This window comes from Vanessa cardui, chromosome 27 (assembly GCF_905220365.1).
Source record: "Vanessa cardui chromosome 27, ilVanCard2.1, whole genome shotgun sequence".
NCBI lineage: Eukaryota > Metazoa > Arthropoda > Insecta > Lepidoptera > Nymphalidae > Vanessa > Vanessa cardui.
In genome coordinates, this window is record NC_061149.1 from 464576 (window position 1) to 487661 (window position 23086).

A 23086-nucleotide genomic window follows, 5' to 3' on the forward strand; every position below is an offset into this window, starting at 1 on the left:
AGAAAAGTTTGTTGAAGTTGGTCTTTGTTAAATAATATTTATTCCATATTGTATAGGATCTAATTATGCAGATATTTTGTATACCGTCGAAGATTTTTGTAAGATATATTCGCCGATAGAGGGCGTAGTCAAAATTTAGAGAATTATTTCCTTTTCGACGCACAGAAAGATTTGATCCACGAGAATATGGCGTTCAAGCTTTAAAACCATGCTTTAATGAGAATGCCATTTAAAATATTTTTTATTAGATGTAAATGTACTAAATATTAGATTATCGCTATATTAGGCGCCATTGTTTATGAGAAGTTTGATAAGAAAACCCGATTGTGTACAAGAGTGCACAGAGTAAGAATGTGTTAGAAGTGGCAACATGTTTTTTACTATCCGTCCCGTATCCGCACGGTTAGCATAACATAAGAATACATTTATGCAGACGGATAAATATATAAAAAATATTGTTTGTAGAATTGAAGAACGCCTTATCAATGTTTGATCGAAATTGGATAAATATTTCAGGGACGTGAACACAAATATGTTTTATTAATTTAGCACACTTGGAAAGCGCTGGCTAAGTTAGCAAATGGCTAAAGAGTATTTAATTTTTCATATTGAAGAATTATTATTTAGCTTAATTCAAAGTTCAAATAATTTACAAAATATATACTAAATAAAAAAATTTAAATTATGCATATACAAAAGTTCTATTTACTATATGGAATATGTTCCAAACCTCCTCAAAGGGAGAGGTAGCCTTAGCCCAGCAGTGGGAAATTTAAAGGCTTTTGTTGTTATTTCTTGTTGGGTGAATAACTAACTTTCCCTATTAATAGTGGAGGGAATAAGAGTTTTAATTGTTGTAATAAATAATAAAATTTAAGGGTTGTAATTGTTTCAGAAGTTGCAATATCATCCAAAAATTAAACTGTTTCAAATGCAAACGTTACTTTGATATCATTCACAATTACAAGCTCTATTCTCTTAGTACACTTAAACCAATGAATATGTGTGTAGTTACAGTAACATGTGCCACTTCTGACGAATTCTTGTTCTGTGCCAACGCACAGACGCAGAAACGTTTTTTATAACAATAGCTTTTATAGAATTTTGCACAATTTGATATCGTTTGGTAAAAATACGTTAATAGAATAATTTGTACGAATCCAATAATCTTTTAGCGATAGGTTTTATTACTAATGCTCAAATCCCTACAAATTTTACAATATGGCGGATTTTTTTAATATGGCATACACGTTTCAATACAATGATCAGTTTGATATGGTGAAATTATTTAAATTTTACAGTGCTGTTTGCCATATTAAATTTATCGTGACGCCATAATCCTATACATGTATATTCATATATATGGCACATATATTTTCGGTAAGAAACGATTAACTGCTTCGTACAAATTATTTTCTTACATAAAAATAGATTTTAAAGTTATAACGATAGCAAGATAAGATTGTTTTTTTAATTAATATTTTTGTACTTTTTCTTCTCTCTCAACTACTTAGTAATCTCATTAAATGTACAATTTTATTTTATAACCTTTGCCCACCAGTGGGATTGTTGATGAAACGCTTAGTTATTTCGTTGTTTGGTTGAAGCGATGTCTGCCATTGATACTGTGCCCAAATGCTACTTCTATTCAAATACTATGTAACTATAATTAGATTTTAGTCTAAAACTATATTTTTTCTAATTCCCACTTTCAAAAAGATCTCGAATATTTTAAAAATTATATTTTTTATCTTCGTTCATTAATGACACTATGTAAAATGTCATGTCACTAAAGAAAATGAACTACAAACTGCTACCCGTAGTAGTGTCACTTAAGGCTTATAATGCTTTCCTACAGTCAGAAAAATCTTTTGGTCTTCATAAACTCTGTGCTGTCCAATAGTAAGTGCATCTGTGCTTTTATAAACACTTGTGCACTAGTTAAACTAGTTAAATTAAATTTTGTGCTATTTTATAATACAATTACATAATGATATGTTCATATTTTCTTAAAAATTAAAACCACAGATTAAATTTATGTGTAGTATGACAGCTTTAGATGTAGCGTCGGCAAAATTGGGAAGTACGCTATCCCAAATTATCAATATTTATTTCTTATGTGAATATGATCTTTACACAAATTTAATAACTTCTAATATTATATGACCTAATATATTCGTCAATTTGACGCGTCGATTTACATGCACTCGCTTTCTCGGGTTGAACTGACGCGTGAATCTATAGCGACGAATAGCGTCGAATGGCGCGATAGGGAGCTATTTCGATTGGTTGTGTAAATCGGCAGTGATCGGTTTTATTGAATTTGCCGATGCTACATCTAAGTTGTGTCGTACTATACAAACTCACATATACATATATATTAGTGTTCAATCTTTAACATTTGTCATTTTATGCAGAGTTCAAGTTTTCTCGGTGACATGACATTCCCACGCGTAAGACATCCGTTGCCATATCATAAAAAAAAATTGTAAATAATTTATTTTTAGTGAAATTTTTAGTATTAATTGTATTTAAATGATAATTCGTTCGGTCATGACAACGAATTAAGATAGCTTCTTTTCCTTAGATTATTTAAAATAAAATCGGAAGCAATAAAAATACGTTATACAATACAAAACAGATAATAAAAATAATTAAAGTAAGCATATATTTTAGTAGAGACACTTATATTGTGACAAACAAACGGTACCTTATCATATCTCCCGCTTAAGATTCGAAAAGCTTTGAAAAAGGCTTTAAAAGAGCTTTTAAAGTTATACTCGAATGGAATATCATATCTTTCAAAAGTATATTTTTAATCTAATACTCGAATGTTGATAAAAAAACATGTCACAAATGATAATCGAACCTACAACGCTCACTGCCATAACGGTAGTGACTCTTAACAATATATATATAGCATTATGTAATATAATATATAAATGTTTATATAATTAAAGCAATAATTTGTGTTAGAACTGTACCGCAATCGTACTATGATCAAGGTCACATGTAATACTTTGATATGTTATTGTGACACAGTTGTATGATAATATAATGTACACTATATGCCAATTGCACAAGGAGCCAAGATAACATATACTATATATATATATATATTTATAACACTATTCCACTTAACTACTTATATTCACTTTAATTTCGAATCGAATATATTTGTCTATATTATAATATACTTTAAGGGAATTTTGTGTCCGGAATTAATTTTAAGTTATATTATTACAGATATAATTTGATATAATAACTCAGTGTCATACAACATTCCAAGTTGTTCGCAACGAAGGTCCTTATCGCGCGTTAGAGTTCGCATACGAGTGAGCGAGATGGTTATATAAAATAACATATGTGTTTATATATTACTGCAGTACAGACGTGCGGTGTTGCCAGTGGTATTTAATAATAATTGTATGATCTGGTGTTGCCAGGGTCAAAGTAAATTAAGTTAAATAAAAAACGACATGTATTTAATATTATTAATACAGATACATCTAGGTACACTTAAGTTGTCTGGTTGGCCCTTATAACACCAGGACACATATTATAATTATTATTTAATTATCTTAAACGTTTTTCATGTAGCTGCTCTCAAACTGAGTTAATATTTAAATTTTGTATGTTATTTAATGTAAGTAACTTGAATGGCGAAAGGATCGACGCTCTTTAATTATATGGGAACATACAGTACATATTATTGTTTAAGTATATAAGAGTATATTTCAAATCCGATACGTTTTTATGATTGTATTATTATAAGATAAATATGTATACATGTGTGAAGTGATTTGTATGTTTAAGTGTTTGTGTGATAGATGCGCTGTCAAGATTGCGGGTTCGCTACAGACTATAAATATATAATTGAATCATTAAGGTGATTAACGAAATTGCTTATGTTTTTCAATAGACCTACAATTATTTAAAATTATTGAGTTCCGTTAAACAATGAATTTACAAAAAAAAACAAGATAGAAATATAGAAATCAAATACATCATTGATTAACTAATACTTCCACCCCCCCCACTTCTTGATTTTTTATAGGTTAATCAATTTAGTTTTAAAACGAATCCGTGTATCTTGATATGTCTTGTGTGTAGAAAGTTTAATAAATCGAATATATAAAGGAGTGTAAACAACTTATTGTGAGTGTAGGAAATATATGTAACGATATAAAGCGCAAAGAATTCAAGGCTTTAATGTTTTTTTGTAAAATTTGTTAAGTGATTTTGATAATTTAATCGACTGTTGTACTGCATTCCATTTTCGCATAACGCTTGGTTTTGCACACTTCGTGGAAATTTTTTGTATTTTATTTTTCGTACGAATCGTCTCCATCCAAAAAGACGAGACCAAAAATATCAGAGTTATTATTATTATTATTGTCAACAAAATAAACAGTGCTAAATAGTGTGTCGTTTTATTTACAAGTTTTTTTTAGATTAGATTACTTTTATGAGACCGGGGAAGTCACAGGAAGTATCATATTAAGACTATGGAACCTACCGACAATATTACGTTCTTATTCAGACTTCTTATTTAAAAATAAACTTCGATAAAGTTAGACCTTTTTGCCTTCGCCTTTTCGGCGCTGCTCCTGCAAAAGTCACTGACTTTTTTCATATTTTTCGACTTCTGTGCCGTTTTAATCGTTATTTCAATATATGGTGTTAGCATATTTATTTTAAAATGATCATATTTTATTGTTTTAATGTATTAAAGTATTATCACCATAAATAATTCGATTTAAATAGTTGTTACAATTTGCGTTGATTGTCAACATCCGGTTTTGACTAAATTGTTTTTTAAAATGGATCGAAACCGGATGTTGCTACAGTCGAAGGAGGGGCGTGTAAACATTCAATACTAGGAGTAAGCCTAGAAATGGTCATTCTTACTTTAATCGTCGAATTGGAAGGATCGTAAACCACTTCAGGAGAGATAAAGTATTGATTGTGAGGAGAGTTTTTGTATTGTTCCAACAATGGAAATTTCGAATTGAAAATGAATATCGCATAGTTAAGTTTGTAAACTTTTAAACTATAGAAGTAATGACAAAAAAATTTTTACAGTTCGTGCGTATTATTATTGAAAGTATTTTCGTCATTGTATTCAACATTACGACAAAACTGGTTTTAATTAATTTTTAATATTAAAATAATAACATTTCTTGTAGTTATTAACTTAAATAATACACCTGACTTATTACTGTGCAATTAAATAGGTAGGGCTGGGTCCGTCGATCTTTACTGAAGATCCTATATAGAGTTTGCGAAACATGTGATCAATGTTTGGGTTAATTCTCACCCCTTTTTTATTTACACCACTTACAAATTTTCGAACGCAAATGCGGCAGAGCTTAGTCGTCAATCTGTTTAAATGGGGGTCCCATTGCAACTTGGCATAAACAATAAGGATAAGATAAACAGCTGACTCTGCTGGATCATCGATTTGTCATCGATAAATACAGCTTTACATTTTTCACATTTGCTGTACAATTTTTTTATTATTATTTTGCCGACGATTATTTACGCTGAACCAGTGAACTATATCAGTATAGCCTTGCTCACATCGTCATCGTCTGCTTTCTATTTATTTAATTAGCTAAGAATTGTTCTCAACAGGAAATTACAAGTCATTTATGCATATAAGGCATAGAAAATGTCTAAGAATTAATAAGGAAAAAGTTGAAGAAAAAAGGATCTAAATATTCGAGTATTATGTTAAATTACTCTTTTGTACCAATCAAATTGAACACAGGCAGTGGATATACAAATTCTGAATTAGAAGTAGCAAATTTATTTGAAATATTTTTGATAACATACCTAATAAAATAACATCTCATTTAATATCTACATTAGATGTAGCTAGATTATTAAATAAAAATGTTTCTAAATGCGTTATTGATTTCTCTTTTGAAACAGTTTCTGCATTAGATGTTATAAAAGTATTTAAAACACTCAAAATTAAAAAAACTAACGACGTATGGGGCATTTCGGTAAAATTCATTAATAACATCATACACGATATTGCTCCGTATATAGCAGTAATTTTTAACAAGAGTTTGGACACGGGTTCATTTCCTAACTTGTTAAAATGTAGTAAAGTTTTACCACTTTTTAAGATTGGAAGCGATCCCGTTAATTACAGGCCTATTTCAATTCTCCCATCCTTAAGTAAAATTTTCGAAAAAAATATTTTAAATTAACTTCTCATCCATTTCGGTAAAAATGCTATTTTTCATGGTGAGCAATTCGGTTTTTTGAAGAGGTCGCTCGACAACTGATGATGATGGGATAATGGGGAGGGATGGCGCTTCTCAAACATATTTACGATGCTTGGGAGAAATCACAGAACGCTATTGGGGTATTCTGTGATTTATTTAAAGCATTCGATTGTGTAAAACACGAAACGCTTTTTTATAAGTTCAAATATTACGGTGAAAAGGTAATGCTCTTGATCTCATTGCTTCATACTTAAGTCAAAGAATCCAGCAAGTTTTCATTAAAAGAATAAAGTCTTCTGGATCTACGTTAAAAATGGGAGTTCCGCAAGGTTCAATTTTTGGTCCCTTTCTATTCCTAGTATATATAAATGATCTTCCTTTCTATGTTAAAGGTATTTGTAGTGTAGTGTTGTTTGCTGACGATACTTCGCCGATTTTTAAGGTTGACAGGAAAAAAACTGACTAAGACGATGTTAACGGTGCATTATCACAGATACACAATTGGTTTACAGTAAATAATTTAGTTTTGAATGCTCAAAAAACAAAATGTGTAGTTTTTACCCTACCCAATGTTAGAAAGCAAGATTATAATATATCTTTAAGCGGTGGCCGGCTTGATGTAGCCGATACGACGGTGATCTTAGGAATAGAATTGGATTACAAACTTTAGTGGAGGTCTCATTTATCATCCCTAACAGGAAGACTCAGCTCCGCAGCATAAGCGGTTAGAAAAGTTAGACAACTAACTGATATTGATACCGCTCGTTTAGTTTATTTTGGTTATTTTCGAAGTATTATGTCATATGGCATATTACTTTGGGGTAACGCTGCAGATAATGAATCCGTCTTTATTTTACAAAAGAGAGCAATCCGGTCTATTTATAATCTTGGAGCTAGAGACTCTCTTCAATCAAGTTAGAACCCAGGAGATCTCTTTCCTAAAAGTGAGCCTCCTTAATTTTCAGTTTTATATCCAAATAATATTAAAAAACAAAGTGACAATAATGTTGCCAACAACAGTTAATTCTAAATTAAATTTCTGTAAAAGTCTATTTTTAATTTCATATTAATCCTTATTCTTGTCACAAAAAATATACTCTATTCAAAAATGTGTCAGTAGATATTGTTCGGTTAGAACCATATATGATAAAATAGGAGATTCGGATGTTTGTAAATAAAAGCTTCAAGTATAATTAGTAAATATTTATTACACGTTACAAGTCATACAATGCCCCAACTACACGTGACAGCTACCGGAGCGCAATTGGATAAAATCTCTAAATAATATTAACAAATAATAAACCGTTAGTACAAAAATCAAAACCGATGAAATTATTACTAAGGAAATATTGAAAAATTAGTAAAAATTTATTTGGTTCATTATACTGAGATTATATTATACCGTACGATATACTTACAACTATGTAATTATATATCAATTTGAAATTACATACTCAAAAAATATTAATTTTGACATGACTATAAGATTATAAAAAAAATTAACAATTTAATATAGAATTTAAACAATATTTTAAATAAAATTGAATTGTTAAAGTATTGTTTTAACGTATTATAATTCAGAATGGAATACTACAACTTTACACAGATACAAAATCGGATACAAGTATAAAATACACGTTACGCCTAGATATAATAACGTAAACTACAGATAATAATCATATTACTATTAAAAGTAAATACGTTATAATTTAAAATGGTATTTCTTATCATTAGACGAAGTTTAAAATATATAATTAGCCCTTTAAATAGAAAATATACATATATGTTGCCATTACTAAAAATATATGATTAAATGCGACTTGTATATTTCGTATGAAAAGAGCTGACATACGAATTACTTGTGTATATATTTTGCATCAACTGACATTTTACTTGAAATACAGATTAAAAAGTATTTTTTCTTTTTTTTTTAACGTTAATGCAAGTGTCAAAATATATACAATATATTACTGTTTTTTAATCTATAATAGTTGGTGTTTCCATACCTTCAGTGGACGTATCGCTTTCGCGGGCATCGCTACACTTAATATTATTACTTTTAAATAAATAAGCTGCGTTAAGGCACCGTTTGTTTACTTAACATTATTTATAATCTGTCGAGACGCTCACGAGACTCGGCGTTGTCGACACTACATTTCTACAAAGAAAATACATCATATTTTTTTATATATTTAATTCAAATTTCATTTCAACATTTATAAATAATCGTGCATTTTGTTAATTTATAAGATTTCATAAGCTTTTATATTAGCTGCTCAAATTCTGTCATATTGATTTTACTATCGATGTTACCACAATAAAAAAAAGTGTAATTTAAACATGATTTCATTTTAATATTTGATTATTTTAGATGAAAATTTAAGAGGGCTTGCAAGGCTTTTTTTTTTAATGTCAGCTTATGAAATCAGTATAGAATATTAAACACATTTAGTCCGTTAGTTAAATAAGATCATACATATTAGTTATATTAAATTTTGAGTTACACGATCGATTGCACCAAACATAACTACACACTAAACGTATCGTATTATATACACTTACATTAAGGCTGTCTATGGCACTTGTTATATGCTATGTATTAATACTAATAGAATATAAAAAAAAATATAAGTAGACATACTCCGTACAAAATAACGACCTCTTTTTTAATTATGTGTAATTCATAATCCATTGTATAATCTGTCAAATAAAAAAAGTTTATGAGCTAAAGGATGTTGCATATATCTATATATATTTATTATTTCTCTTAAAGGCACTCCCATATTATTATTTAAGTGGCACACGTGTTAGGCACAGTATGAGATTTTTAATAAATATTTTCTGACGTGAAAACTCTTACTACCTTTCAAAGACCCCATTAGGTAGTTAACCGAACCCCTTATACCCAGTCAATTATTTACAAATCCTTATATAATTGACAAACGCCATTTGACATAATATTTTTTTAAGGCAACTGTAGTAAGGATCCCGGGGGATTACACTTCGTGACATATTTCGGCCAGGATGTTTTAATAATGGGTTGAATACACAATTTATGCTCGCACTTTGGGACACGATGGTTTTTTTAGACCCGGAAATAAGTAATCACTGATTGCAATCAAATGAGAAGTACTCATTACAATAGGATATTGAATAATATTAACCCCTGGCCGAATTTTTAGAACTGTTAATTTTAATAAATATTTTTTCGCAAATCTTAATTCAAGACTTGAGGCACCGAGTGTCTAATCTAAGAGCACCGAACTTATTAATTATAAATAATTCGTGTTAATAATTACCACATTATTATTATTACATTATAATAATTAATTAACAAACTACTAGCCACACTAATTTCAATACGAAACCACTTCATTATAAATATTAATATTTTTAGAGACACGAGACGTGCACGCAAAATGACTGAACGACAACACACACAAAGCCAGTAACAATCAAATGTATGTATGTTTGTCACGTAGCTCGAAGCTACGAAACTACGAATGCATAAATGACGATGAAATCCGGACGCCAAGTGACACCGGTAATGATCAAACCTTTAAAAGTTCCCAAATTTCTTGGTGACCGTCGAACTCGTCTCGGACTTGTGCGAGCTGGTCATCACCGACTTCTTTTCGATGATCTCGGATGTGATCGTCTGCTTGGAGAACTTCTTGTCCAAGCTATCGATCTCCTTCACCAGGTCGGAGGGCTTCTTCGCAGTGGTGCCGGCCGTCGCCTGGTAGTCGGCCGACTGGAACTCCGAGGGTCTCATGAAGGAGCGGCTCGTGTCCGAGCTCATCTTCGACTCCAGCGTGTTGAAGCGCGAGTCGAGCGTGCTGTACCGCGAGTCGTTGTCGAGTTTGGACAACTCGTCGATCCCCTCGAGCTTTATCGGCTCGTACTTCGTGCTGGTGCTAGTCAGGTTGACGGGCGAGGAGCTGTATATCTTCGTCATCGTGATCTTTTGGGTGCCGTTCGGTATCTCCTTGACCTCCGTGGTCGTCTCCTCGAAGAAATTCGGTCCGCCGTAGCTATGGACGTCCTTGCCATAGGGGGACGATATCCTCTCGTAGTCCGGCGTGGGAGCCTTCACGATGTCCATGTTTTTGGAGAAGTCGGCGTAGTCCGTCTTGTCGAACTTCGATGGAGTCGAAGTCGCGAACGGGGATTTGACCTCCTGTCGCGTTTCCGTTTTAAAGAATTCCGTCTTTGGGTAGCTCTGGTACGATTCGCTCTTCACGGTGTACTCCGACTGCTTCGTGCCTCCGGGGATCGCTTCGGTAGACTTCTGGTGCTCAGAGAACGTCTGCCCGACGCCATCGAACGTGGAAGTCGGTTTTTTGAGGGTCGAATAAATGGGTTCCGGTTTCTCGTCGAATTTAAGATCGCGGGCGTTGAACTTGGGACTCATCGGCGCTTTCGGGGCGTCGTAACCGCCGAACTTCTGCTCCTTATAGTACTGGTTGGTGGATTCAAAGTGTCGCTGCTCGTCCGTCTTCGCGTAATACTCGTTGACGGGCCGCGGCGTGTCGTACAGTCTCGTCTCGTAGCTGAAACGTCATCACCGCCGTCCATTATACCGTCAGGTTAGGTTATTAGTGAGAAAACAGTAACCCGCAACCCGAGTCCGTTAAGCCGACACCAACATGCCATGCTCTTGTTAAACACAAAACACTTAATTAATTAATCGAGTTGATGACAAATTGTCGTCCATGTCATGAAAGATATTCAACCCCCATTTACATACTGAACATGATAGGTCGTACTTGGATGTTGGACGTGCTATCCCCCCCCCCAGTGCGTATATAGATAGTCTAGAACGAACCAAATCACGAACTAGCTGCGTCTTCGTACTTTAGTAGCGAGACGCGCCGGGGCGGCGGCGGCGGCGGCCTCTCGCGCCGGTAGAATATCTTCTCGTCGCCCTCCTCTATCAAATAGGCCGTACGAACCTCCGGCAGTTGCAACGACTTGACGACAACCGTCTCCTCGGCCATGCTCGTCCTAGTGTTACATCAGTCACCCGCATGCAGGTTAGCGGAGAGAACAAAACATTAAATCTGTTAGTGGCTACGGCGACGCTACCGCACGTAAACAGACATGCCGCTCGACGGTACATGTCTAATTACATGACTATTAATCATTAAATATATCATTAATTATAAAAAGCTTCATTATATTAAATTTAGACATTAAATAAGCTTAATTCGATGCGATTCTTATTATTTATTAATATCAGATTAAATAAGATGCATTAAAAGAGAAAAAAAAAGATAGAAAATAGAGATGAACAGATAGATTGATATTTAAATAAACGCGTACATATGTACAGAACGATGTATTTTATATAACAATGTGTGACGCGGTTGCGATCTTTAGTCACCATATTAAAAGTTCCGCCGCAGCATACGAGCTCAACTAATGAATCTATATAATGCTGCGTCGCGACTTTCGATACGATTATATCGATACAAGCGTTTCGGGGATAAAACGATGACAACATTCGGGGGAAAGCGCCGTTCAAACAATTATCAGCGACTTACTTAGATCCCATCGTTCTGTCATTGGTTGTTTTCTCTCTGGAAAACGAAACAACTAAACGTAAACTACGGTAAAGATGTAGACGGAAGTGTAGTCGGAGCAGAAATTAAAAAAAAAGACCTTCAGCATACTTTCAATAAGATTGAAACATTACCAAATGAGGCTGTGTCGGTGGGTTATAACAAAGTGGACATCACTAGTTTGCCAAAACTATAAGTTTATTTAACTTTAATTGATAACGTTTTACTATTGATCTCAGGATATATATGCATCCCTAGCTGGCATCTGGACCATTAAACCAAAGAACATATTGTTTCTATTGATATATATATATATGTATGCCTACATATATGCAAGATTGGCAAAGTATTTACGTGATTTTTGGCCAACAGTGGACAATCTTTCATCGGGGAAGATCACACAGGATTGAAATTTAAACAGCCCTCATGCTGAAGATCCTTTACACATTTATTATAGTAGAAATGTTAATTTAGATAAAACCTTCAGAAGATCCTTACACCGATAGAACAGGTTTTTGACCTTGAAATCTCCTTAACTGTACTATATTGACACAACGTGTTGGTAAAAAAATTAAGGTGTTTAAAATAAGGGAGAGTTGTTTTCTGTTTGTTTAATTAATATAAGTGTATGTGTTAGTGCATAAAAAGTCATTGTAAAAGGTTTAAAGTTTTTTGTGTTTGTCAAATTGGTATATTAAATGTATATGGATGTATATTATAATTATAGTGTCGTAAGTACAAATAATCTTGAGATTCATAATAATAATAAATAAATATTGGGCAACATCAGATACATTACTGTGATCCCAATACCCAAAGCACTTGTGCTATCAGAAGTAACGACAGCACCACAAACACTCAGACCCGAGACAACATAGAAAACTAATTAACTTTTTCTACGTCGACTCGGTCGGGAATCGAACCCGGGATCTATCAGTGGCGATCCATGAAAATACTCGTCCACGGAAGTCATTAAAATATTATTAATGATACCGGAAATAACTTAAGTAAGCTACAGGGCGGTGTATGGTGTGTCTTGTGTTATGTATGTATACATTGCATCAATGTCTGTTAAGGTTTCAAGGCCAAATTAAACGCTGTACCAAGTAATCATTTTATAGACCTGATCCTGACAGTTTTAAGCGGTAAAGAGCATGCTCTGAACAACAATATAATTGTATCAAAACGTTATAAATTCCATCGAAAACGCCAAATTCTTATTTCTTACTATACATTGTTTTTTTTTTTGGTAATTTTGCATTTTAAAGACCAATTACATCGAATTATTTCAGCGTAACAATGCGTAGACAATTTTGAATAATATTCCTTCTAAGGCTATATACTTAAAACATTGAATATTTACACAGGGTGTTACAAAAACCTTTTTTGAAATATTCAATATTTTAATTTAACTTAAACTAATGAATATTACAAACTAAACTTATATCTAATGTATAGGCACTGATCATAAGTCTGAAGGCACTTTATACAGGATGTTCAGAAGTATATTAATCATCTATTCGTGATGTCCAGCAGCGTGTAAGAGAAGCGAATGATTAGATATATGTTAATGAGGTATTATGGTTGTGACGTTTCGGTCAAAATTTAATTTAAATAATAAGAAAAAAATCATTTAAACAACGTTCAATTATGATGTTATTATCGATTAATTATATTCAGTAACGCATAATGTAATATTACTATTATAACTAATAATTAAACTCTGTTAAATTGCAAGTTAAAGCGTGATCTTTTTTAGTTGATTTTTTGTGACGAATTAAGATTTAATTTCAAATGTTATTTTTGTCATAATCGAACGCTGGTAATTTTAATTATAGTAAAATTAAATTTTGACCATTTAAAGTTCATCGGGTACAACTTACCGTGTCGTGAACCCCTCGTAGTTCTGCTTCGGTGTGTCCTCCTGCGGCCGGAAGCTGCTGAAGGAAGGGCTGCGCGGCTGGTCGTCGCGCTGGTAGCCGTTGGTGGGGGGCGGGGGGCGAGGGCCGGGCGACGTGGGCGAGCCCGGCGCGCCGTGCACGGCCTGGCTCAGGTTGGACACGTGCTGGCTCAGGCTGGTCACGTGCTGGCTGCTGCTGGTCACGTGCTGGCTGCTGCTGGTCACGTTCTGCGACGTGTACGTGCTGTTGGGACTGTAGGTCGTGTTCGCGAAGCTGCTGTTCGGGCTCTTGAACCTGCGAATGAGGTTTCACCGGTGTCATCTCTTGCACTACACGCATGTGACTGTCTGGCGTGGCGGGTCGCGCGCACCTGGCGGGGCCGGGCGAGGCGGGCTCGTCGGTGTCGGAGGCGTCGCGCAGCTTGTACTTGGCCTGGCGGATGGCGGTGAGGCGGCCGCGCGCCTCCTCCAGCTGGCGCTCGATGCGCAGCACCTCGGAGCGCGCGTCGATCTCCTGCGCGATGCCGCCCACCATGCGCCGGTTGAGCACGAGGCTGCGCTCGTCGTCGCACGTGATGGCGTCGCGCGCCGCGCGCACCAGGTTGTCGGTGGAGCGGATGACCTCGGCGCCGGCCGCCTGCAGGCGCCGCGTCGACTCCGACGCCGGGTCCGCCTTCACCTTGCACGCCACCAGCAGCTGCGCCGTGGACGAGGCCACCTGCCTCGCGCTGGATATCAGCCTCTCCTCGGAGGCGGCCCCCTGCACGAGAGCGTTGGCCGCCTCCACCAGCGCGTGCGCGGCCGCCGCCACCAGGCGCGCCGCCGACACCAGGCCCTCCGACCACTGACCGTCGTCCGACGACGACGCCGGCCGGCGAGCGACCTTGCCCTGCGAAAATTTTAACATAATTACTAATGGTCCTTCTGACCGGATGGAAGGGAATAGAGTGCACAAAAGTCTGAAGTATGATGTGATACTGAAATAGTGAGGTGTAAGACTCAAGAAACAGCAGAGAGAGAGAGAGAGAGAGAGAGAGAGAGAGAGAGAGAGAGAGAGAGAGAGAGAGCAGATAAGATCGAGCATATAAGAGTTAAATCATAGGTCTCGTGTTAGTTAGCTATTGATATAAGCTGATCTTGAACTTGGCTTAGACTTAGGATTCGGAGTCGGGAGATGTTACCTGGTCAATGAGCTCCCTCTGCGCGGCGGAGGCGGCCCTCACGAGGGCGGAGGTCGCCGCGATGATAGACTTGGCCGCCTCCAGGATCATCTCGTCGAAGTTCAAATTCTCGTCCGTCTCCTGAATACATCATTTACTTTATTAATTTCTATTATAATATATACATGTTTGAAATTTAATACTTTATTTATACATACATGTATTTGGTAATATCAATTATATTAGCAAATCAAATTAAATAAAATCATTAGTTTGATCAGAACAAAGTTGTATAATTGGTATTCACATGTTCTGCACGCATACTTCAATAAAAAAAAAATATGATTTCATTTAAAAGTTTGTCTCAGGCTGCGTCTCCACAGGTGTAGTCAATTTCTATGGTTGAAAACACGTAGAAAATTCTTAATTTTGGTAAACAGAAATTGATAAAATTGTATATCATACTGTATTATATTTTATACAAACATAACGCCAGACAGTAGTAGTAATGGGTTAACATTAACAACCAGTGTTGGCTATTGGAACCCAACTTGGAAGCTGGATTAAGATATTATACCCTTATTTAAGACACGTTTATCAAATCCCTTCTTTTCGTTTTTTTTTTGGTGTTCTGTGTATGAAGCAGTATATAATTTGTATTTTTTTTAACATTTACTTTCTGTAAATGTATAGTGTCCGTTTATCACTTTATATATAATTGCTAACATAGAAATTCCAGTGGAAACGCATCCAGTGTTACAGGTAGTATCATAGTGGTACAGATAAATGCCAATGTCAAAATACATAGTGATGTACACAGCAGGCCGCGATCCAGGTGTTCGTATAATCTCGTCACGACGTTCGCGCCACGGTCGATGGGTAATATGTTTGATTCCTGGGTGATACGAAAACAACCAAGAATATCAAACATATCTCACCGACGCGTGGCATTTTCGCTCCTCAAACTCGTTCTCGATGGTTTCCTCCGAAGAATGCTTCGACTTTCAAGTCAATATGAGTTTCCGACGACAGCAAATGGTCACATACCAAACAGGTGAAGAACATATGGTCGAGAAGCGGACTGACCTGCGTGTTGGGGGCGACACGAGGGCGAAGCGCGTCCAGCTTGCGTGCAGCCGCGTCGATGGAGGCCGCGGCGCCCAGCAGCTCCTGCTCCGCGATGACCGTGGGGTCGGCCGGGTCCACCCACTCGGAGCCTGCGCACAGGGGGCGGTCAGGGCGGCGGGGGGGGGGGGGGGGTGTGCGTGTCGCGCGGGCGCTCACCCTTGAGCAGGTCGGCGGCGGCCAGCATGTCGGCCACGGCGCGCGCCACGCGGCGGCTGAGCTCGGGCAGCTGCGCGCGCGCGCCGGGCGCCAGCAGCGCCGCCAGCAGCGCGCGGTAGGCCTCGGCCGCCGTCTGCGTGGCCGCCAGCGTGCGCGTGCGCAGCTCCTCCGTCTCCGCGCCGTGCGCCGCGCCCTAAGGGGTGCGGGGTGACACTCTTAACTTGATAAAACTTGAAAAATTACCTAAAATATATCCTCATGAACCACTTTGAATTGAGTACGATACGATGCGGTCGAGGTTTATAACTTGAGCACGGTAACATTTCCGTGTGATGCCTCTAGCGGCAGTCTCGTACCTTGGCGGCGGCCAGCATGTCGAGCACGGTGCGGCGGCCCAGGTTGGCGGCGGCCACGAGCTGGTCCTGTCCGGCGGCGGCCACGGCGCGCGCGGTGGCGGCCGTCATCAGGCGCGTGCAGCGCATCAGCTCCTCCACGGACGCCGTGCTCTTGGGCGGCGCCGGCGACATCAGCACCTGCCGACACAGCAGAGCTCAGGATGTGCTCGCAGCGGGAGGGAGTAGCACCGCTCTCGCCATGGTGGGTTAAACTGACCTCGATTTCCTGCGATATGGCCTCAATGGTCGACTCGAGGGCCCGGGTGCCGCGAGTGTGCTCGTCTTCCACCGCCTTCACGGTTTTCAGCAGTGACGTCACATTGGTCACCATCACCTTTAATACGTTTTATATTATATCATAGGGTACAACGATAGCATCGATTTTTTTAAATTGAAACTCATATTTCAAAACACAAAGGTATCGATTAGAAATTTATTACGAGTAATTAATACTTTTAACAGTTACAAAAGCTTTGGGTTGCCAACTAAGTTAGGGCAGACATTGAAAAAAGAAAACAACAAAATTAAATAAATAAAAAAAAAAAACAAAAAATTACACCCAGTGCGAAAAAGCTCATGCCATAGCGGGAAACCCATAAGCTTTCAACCATAGATACATATATATATATAAAAAGCTCGTCGAATGTACGTCAATATTGGACTTCCAAAGCTCCGCTGTGACATAACCTCCTCGTTCGGAGTCGGTTAATAAAAAGCTTGTGGCTTTTAGTAAATAATACACTCGATGATTTTCAAAATAACATGATATGAATGGCTGAAAGGGTGAAATGTGTTTAGGAAGTGGGGGTTCGGAGGGGGGAGGACCGACTATAATACAATAGATAATATACTTAAAAGATTCATCTTAATAAATATCTACATAAGATCACAGAAACAATAGTAAATGTACAGTAACATAGGGCGTATAAACAAGGAATACAATAGTGGGCCAGTGTATCAAGTGTGCACACACAACAGACAGCTAAACACATTTCTGTCATCGCATGATACGGTGATGAGCGAGCGGCGTGGTGTGAACGGATGATGCCGTTTAAGTTCCAATTATTTTGACAGAAACTAAATCGCTTGTCGACGTAACTGTACTTACTTATATTCGATTCAAACAACTGTCCTTTCAACGAACTACATAATATATATTTTAACATTTTAATCAACTCTTAATCTTCCATCGGTACTTGTTAAATGCCTGACATTTGTAATATCAAGACGACATCCAATCCCATACTGCTTATTGCAATCGTTATGCAGAGTTATCTTAGTAAAAGCAGTATCTATACTTGAAAGGAAAACCTTACTTAGTCTTTATTTAGTTTTGCAGATGTTTTTTATCTACGATGATCAATAAAGGGTGAAGCAGCAAGTAAGGTCTTCTAAATATCCTGACGATTGCAGATTGTTTTTGCCCACCCCTTAGTACGAAGTATCAAAACAATTGAAACTTAAACAGCCGTTGACAGTGAAAACATATCCATACACCACAAGTTAAAATGAGACGATGGAACGATGAAAGCTATTGAACAGCATGCCATCCATCGCGTGCTCGCTCGCGTGTTAGATCGACCGTGCGTTGTCAGCGGTTAATGTACACCAATGTATCAGTTCTGACCGATTCGTTTCCGCTGGTCGCCACGTCCTCGCTCTCGTGGAAGCGCGCATTCTTCACCTCATCGAGTATCTTAAGCTGCTCCTCCATTCGACTGTTGGGTCTTTTCTTCAGTCTGTTTTCGACGATCGCGCGTATTCGTCTCAATTCGTCATCGCTCGTGTCTCGTCGGTTCAGCATCGCTTCGTAGACGCTCCACCAGTTATCAATGCTGCCGAACTGTTGTTCCCGATTCCTGAGAACGTCCTCGTAGATTTTCCACCAGTTGTTCGCGTAGTACTCGCTTGGGTACGTTCGGGTGAGGTCGAATATTTCCAAGTTATTTCTGACGTCATCTCTTTTAAAAGTGCTCTTTGATCTCAAAGATCGCGTGCTGTCGTTTATCGTTTGTAAATTGTTTCTGGAATGTTCGTTGGTTATGTTCTGGTTATGATTGGGGGGAGCTGATCTTGTCATATGTTCTCTATTGACTTGTTCAATGGGGATAATATTTTCTTTCTGACGCGTCTCGTTTTTGTATTTCCTGATCATTTCCTTGTAATATTTCTCCAATAAGCAAAGTTCTTCGTACGAGTATTTGGATATATCGATCTTTGTGTACACGTTCAGTATTTCGTCAATATTGACGAGCTTTTTCTTTCGTTCTTCAATATGTATATTGGATAAGAGTTTCAATTTCTCAATCAGAGGATCGAATCCCTTGTAAACAAAGTCTTTCTTAGCGAAGTCTATTAACTTTAAGACCATATCTTCATACTTCTGGTCGTATTCTAAATCTTTATTGACAGCTTTCGATCTGTCAACTTCTTCGATAAAGTTTTGCAGCGTCTCTTTCTCTCTTTCATATTTATCTATTTCTGTCTTTATCTCGCCCAGAACCAGCTCGTGGCCGCTGAAACGTTCCAATTCACGTCTCGTTTCTTCCATCTTATCTAGATTACGTTTCGCCAGAGCCTTCCACCACTCGGTGTCGTCCTTGAACATGTTCCAGAAGTGATGTTTGGTTTCTTTATGAATTTCAACTTTATTTACTTTCATGTCGTCTGTTTGATCTTTGACATCATTCTGAGGTGATTTCGGTTCCGCGCTGAGCTCCACATTTACCGTCAAATTAATCGGTTTCACCTTCTTAACTTTAAATACTGGACTTTTTAATTTAGGCTTCTCGAATTTAGATTGTTTGGTCACACTGTGGACCGTTGTGGTCACTGTCGTTTTGACGTTCTCATTGACGACATCCTGCCAATCTAAATCGTCCATAACCTGAGACAGCCTCTTCATCTCGATGTCTAGATCTGTGCTGGGTTTATTGGCATCTTGGGCGTTCCTTCTCTTTCTACTATCGGCTTTATCAAAGGAGTCAACACATAAATCGACCAATTTTCGTAGCTCCCCCAGAAATATGCTCTCCCCGTATTTCAGTACGCGCCATTCCATATCGAACAGACTATTTCTCGACGTCAGATTATACCTCATGTTGACGTCGTCGTTGATGAGTCTCGGCGACGGTTTCAGCATTTTACTCTCAATATACGAGATCATTTCCTCGCAACTATCGTGAAATATCGTCGGTGACACGTCATCATCGTGGCTGGAATAGTCTAGGAGTTTCACTAGCTCATCTTCCTGATCGGATTGGAATATATCCGTCTCCGAATCGCACGAATTGTAATCCCTTATGTTAATAGAGCGCCTCTTGCTTCTAGGTACAGTGTTAGTTTTGACGGGAAGGCTCCAACGCTTCGGGTCCGACAAACGCTATAAGGCAAGAAAGTCCAATATTGACACATACAGAGACGAACACAAACATAGAACACGTGACTTTGGAGTGACGCGACAGCTTCAAACGTAATGAAAGATAAAATATAAAACGAAATCAAATATATACAGGAGTCGAATTAAACTTCAAAATTAAAATTAATGCCTCAGCTATTTCACAGTGAGTAGTGCTTTTCGATAAAAATTTAATACTTATTAGACTGTACCAAATTAGACCTGTAATTTATTATACTGATTGTGGTCTCGTCTACTCACCTCGTGGCATCAGCTGATCTACCTATCGACCTTTATCGCGTTACACAACGTTAGTGAGGTGTATAGTACGACACAACTTAGATGTCGCATCGGCAAAATTCGTAAAACCGATCACATCCGAATTGAGTACGCTATCCCAAATTATCAATATTTATTTCTCATGTGAATATGACTTTTGCACAAACGTAATAACTTGTAATATCATATGACATAATATATTCGTCAATTTGACGCGTCGATTTACATGCACTTGCTTTCTCTGACGCGAGAATCTATAGCGACGAATAGCTTCGGATGGCGCGATGGGGAGCTAATTTTATTGGTCGTGTAAATCGGCAGTAATCGGTTTTATTTTCATTCCATTGCATTTTCCGATGCCACATCTAATTGGTGTCGTGCTATACCTATCTCAGTGGGTCGTGGTGGCGTGGTGGCGTGGGGTGGTACCTTGGCGGCGTGCTTGAGGCGCTGCATGTCGGGGTGCGCGACGTGCTTGCCGCTGGCGGCGGCGGTGGCGGCGGCCAGGTCGCGCAGCGCGGCGGCGGCGTCGCGCGCGGCGTGCAGCACCAGCACCTGCGGCTCCGCGCCGCCGTCGCTCAGCGACGTCGCGCCCTGCTTCACCACCTCGCACAGTTGCACTGCGCACAACACACTCATTGTAGCGGTTACATTTTAGAAATCACCTCTTAAACAACCTGACCTTGGCTTGGTGGTAGGGCTTTGTGCAAGCCCGTCTGGGTAGGTACCACCCACTCATCAGTTATTCTACCGCCAAATAACAGTACCCTGTATTGTTGTGTTCCGGTTTGAAGGGTGAGTGAGCCAGTGTAACTACAGGCACAAGGGACATAACATCTTAGTTCCCAAGGTTGGTGGCCCATTGACGATGTAAGGTAATATATCTTACAGTGTCATTGTCTATGGGTGATGGTGACCACTTTCCATCAGGTGGCCCATATGCTCGTCCGCCAACCTATAACATAAAAAAAAAACCTACTTCACTCCATCCTAGATTTATTTATCAAAACATACTATATTTTGTGGTTAGAACGCGTGCATCTTAACCGATGATTGCGGGTTCAAACCCAGGCAAGCACCACTATATATATGTGCTTAATTTGTGTTTATAATTCATCTCGTGCTCGGCGGTGAAGGAAAACATCGTGAGGAAACCTGCATGTGTCTAATTTCATCGAAATTCTGCCACATGTGCATTCCACCAACCCGCATTGGAACAGCGTGGTGGAATATGTTCCCAACCCTCTCCTTAATGGCAGAGGAGGCCTTATCCCAGCAGTGGGAAATTTACAGGCTGTTACTTTACTTTTACTTTATGCTATATTTTGTCAATCCCAAGTAACTTACCGATTGTGCTGACTGCGCTCTGGGCTGCAGCGGCCAGCTGCTCCTGGCTGCCCGCAGCGCCTCCGACCAGGGTCTTGGTGTCCTCGACCAGGGTCTTGGCAGTTTTTAGAATATTCTCCCGATGGTTAGAGAATGTGTCGCCTTCCTTGTCCGACTGAAGTGTGCCTGGATGATTTTAAAAACATTTCAATGAGAGATGCCGTAAACAGTGATGATATAAATTGACAAGGAAATAGTAGTTTTAGTTTTTACTATTCTATGAAAAATCTTGAAAAATGAAACTTAATTAGCTAAATAATTAAAAGTGAATATTTTACCGGCACTCGCGAAGAGGATGGTCGTGTCGAGGTCTCCGAGGATGGTGGCGATGGTGGCAGCGGCGTCAATGCAAGCTTGCGTACCGCGAGAGCCCGCTTGTAGTGCACTCAGCACGGCCACCGCCTGCCACATATCACTCGTTATCATCATTATCATTGTTTTGTTTACCTTACCTTACTAGACCAGGAGGCCTAATATACAAAATATGGATTTGTTAAGTCAAACCAAACGCTTGACTATAGTGTTACTAAACGATGGCGATGGCGATGTCACGAGGATGTAGTAATGTTGTGTGGACGGTACCTTCTCGTTGACGACGCGCGCGGCGTCGGCCACGGCGCGCCTCTGCGGCGGCGCGGCCGACAAGCGGCAGCGCCCGCCAGCTCGCACCAGCTCCGACACCGCTTCGCCCAGCTCCACCGCTGACACACGGATCCTGCCCAATATTCACGACGAGCGTTAATTTGCGACACTTTCACGCGCAAAACCATTCATCCGGCTCGAAGGACCATATAATTTCAAAAAATGGAAAAAGTGGTCACCTGTTGGCTATATCCGCATTGGGAGTGGTGGCGGAGGCGCCCACGCTGTCGGCCGCTAGCTTCTCATACTTTCCGCACATTTCGTTGCCGACTTCCACGAGCTTGGAAGGCTCCGTAGCTGATTTTGCCGTCTAGAATATTAAAGCATCGATATTGACATTTTATTCTTATATAAAATAATATTGTATTTGTATTTAAATGGCCATAAAGTTACCATATCGGTGGCCAATCGCGCGATGTCCTTCGCGGCGCCGACCATCCTCGTCTGGTAGTCCACAAACGAGTCCGTCTCATCGTAGCTACCGATCAGTGACATCCTGATAAACATACAAATGTACAATTACCAACTAATACAAATGTGTAACCAAAACTAATAAAACACTTAAAAACTTATGGTTTCATTGGGACGTACAGATTTATCATCATGTTTTAGTGTAAGTGATAGACTAATACTTTATTATAATTAGTAAAATAACTCATAACATACTAATATCAATTACTAAACACTTTTACGGACCGAATTAAAATCTAAATATACCTCATTCAAGTAGGCTTTTGCAAGCACTTGTATCGTCATTAGTACACTATATTAGTGAAGCTACCACCGGTTCGGAATGTAGATTCTAGCGAGAACAACCGGCAAGGAACTCAATAGTTACTC

General features: G+C 38.5%; 1 protein-coding gene across 13 annotated transcripts in view; it reads right to left on the reverse strand.

Annotated features, from left to right (window-relative positions):
* Window positions 1-7427: 7427 nt before the first annotated feature.
* Window positions 7428-23086, reverse strand: part of LOC124540905 (talin-1) — an 80105-nt gene continuing 64446 nt past the window's right edge. Inside the window, exons 42-59 of one of the 13 annotated variants that reach the window (XM_047118668.1) lie at window positions 22640-22742; window positions 22426-22556; window positions 22187-22319; window positions 21883-22006; window positions 21566-21730; window positions 20648-20838; window positions 18170-19924; window positions 16760-16876; window positions 16504-16680; window positions 16148-16340; window positions 15950-16080; window positions 14885-15004; window positions 14075-14592; window positions 13687-13998; window positions 11786-11821; window positions 11097-11246; window positions 9797-10792; window positions 7428-8397 (exon numbers count right to left, since the gene is read on the reverse strand). In XM_047118668.1, the coding sequence (XP_046974624.1) occupies window positions 9799-10792; window positions 11097-11246; window positions 11786-11821; window positions 13687-13998; window positions 14075-14592; window positions 14885-15004; window positions 15950-16080; window positions 16148-16340; window positions 16504-16680; window positions 16760-16876; window positions 18170-19924; window positions 20648-20838; window positions 21566-21730; window positions 21883-22006; window positions 22187-22319; window positions 22426-22556; window positions 22640-22742 (5350 nt within the window). In that variant the 3' untranslated portion in view covers window positions 7428-8397; window positions 9797-9798. Of the gene's footprint in view, window positions 8398-9319; window positions 10793-11067; window positions 11247-11785; window positions 11822-12865; window positions 13320-13686; window positions 14002-14074; window positions 14593-14884; window positions 15005-15949; window positions 16081-16147; window positions 16341-16503; window positions 16681-16759; window positions 16877-18169; window positions 19925-20647; window positions 20839-21565; window positions 21731-21882; window positions 22007-22186; window positions 22320-22425; window positions 22557-22639; window positions 22743-23086 lie in introns of those variants that run through there. The other 12 variants (XM_047118675.1, XM_047118669.1, XM_047118674.1 and 9 more) reach the window with 12 other exon arrangements.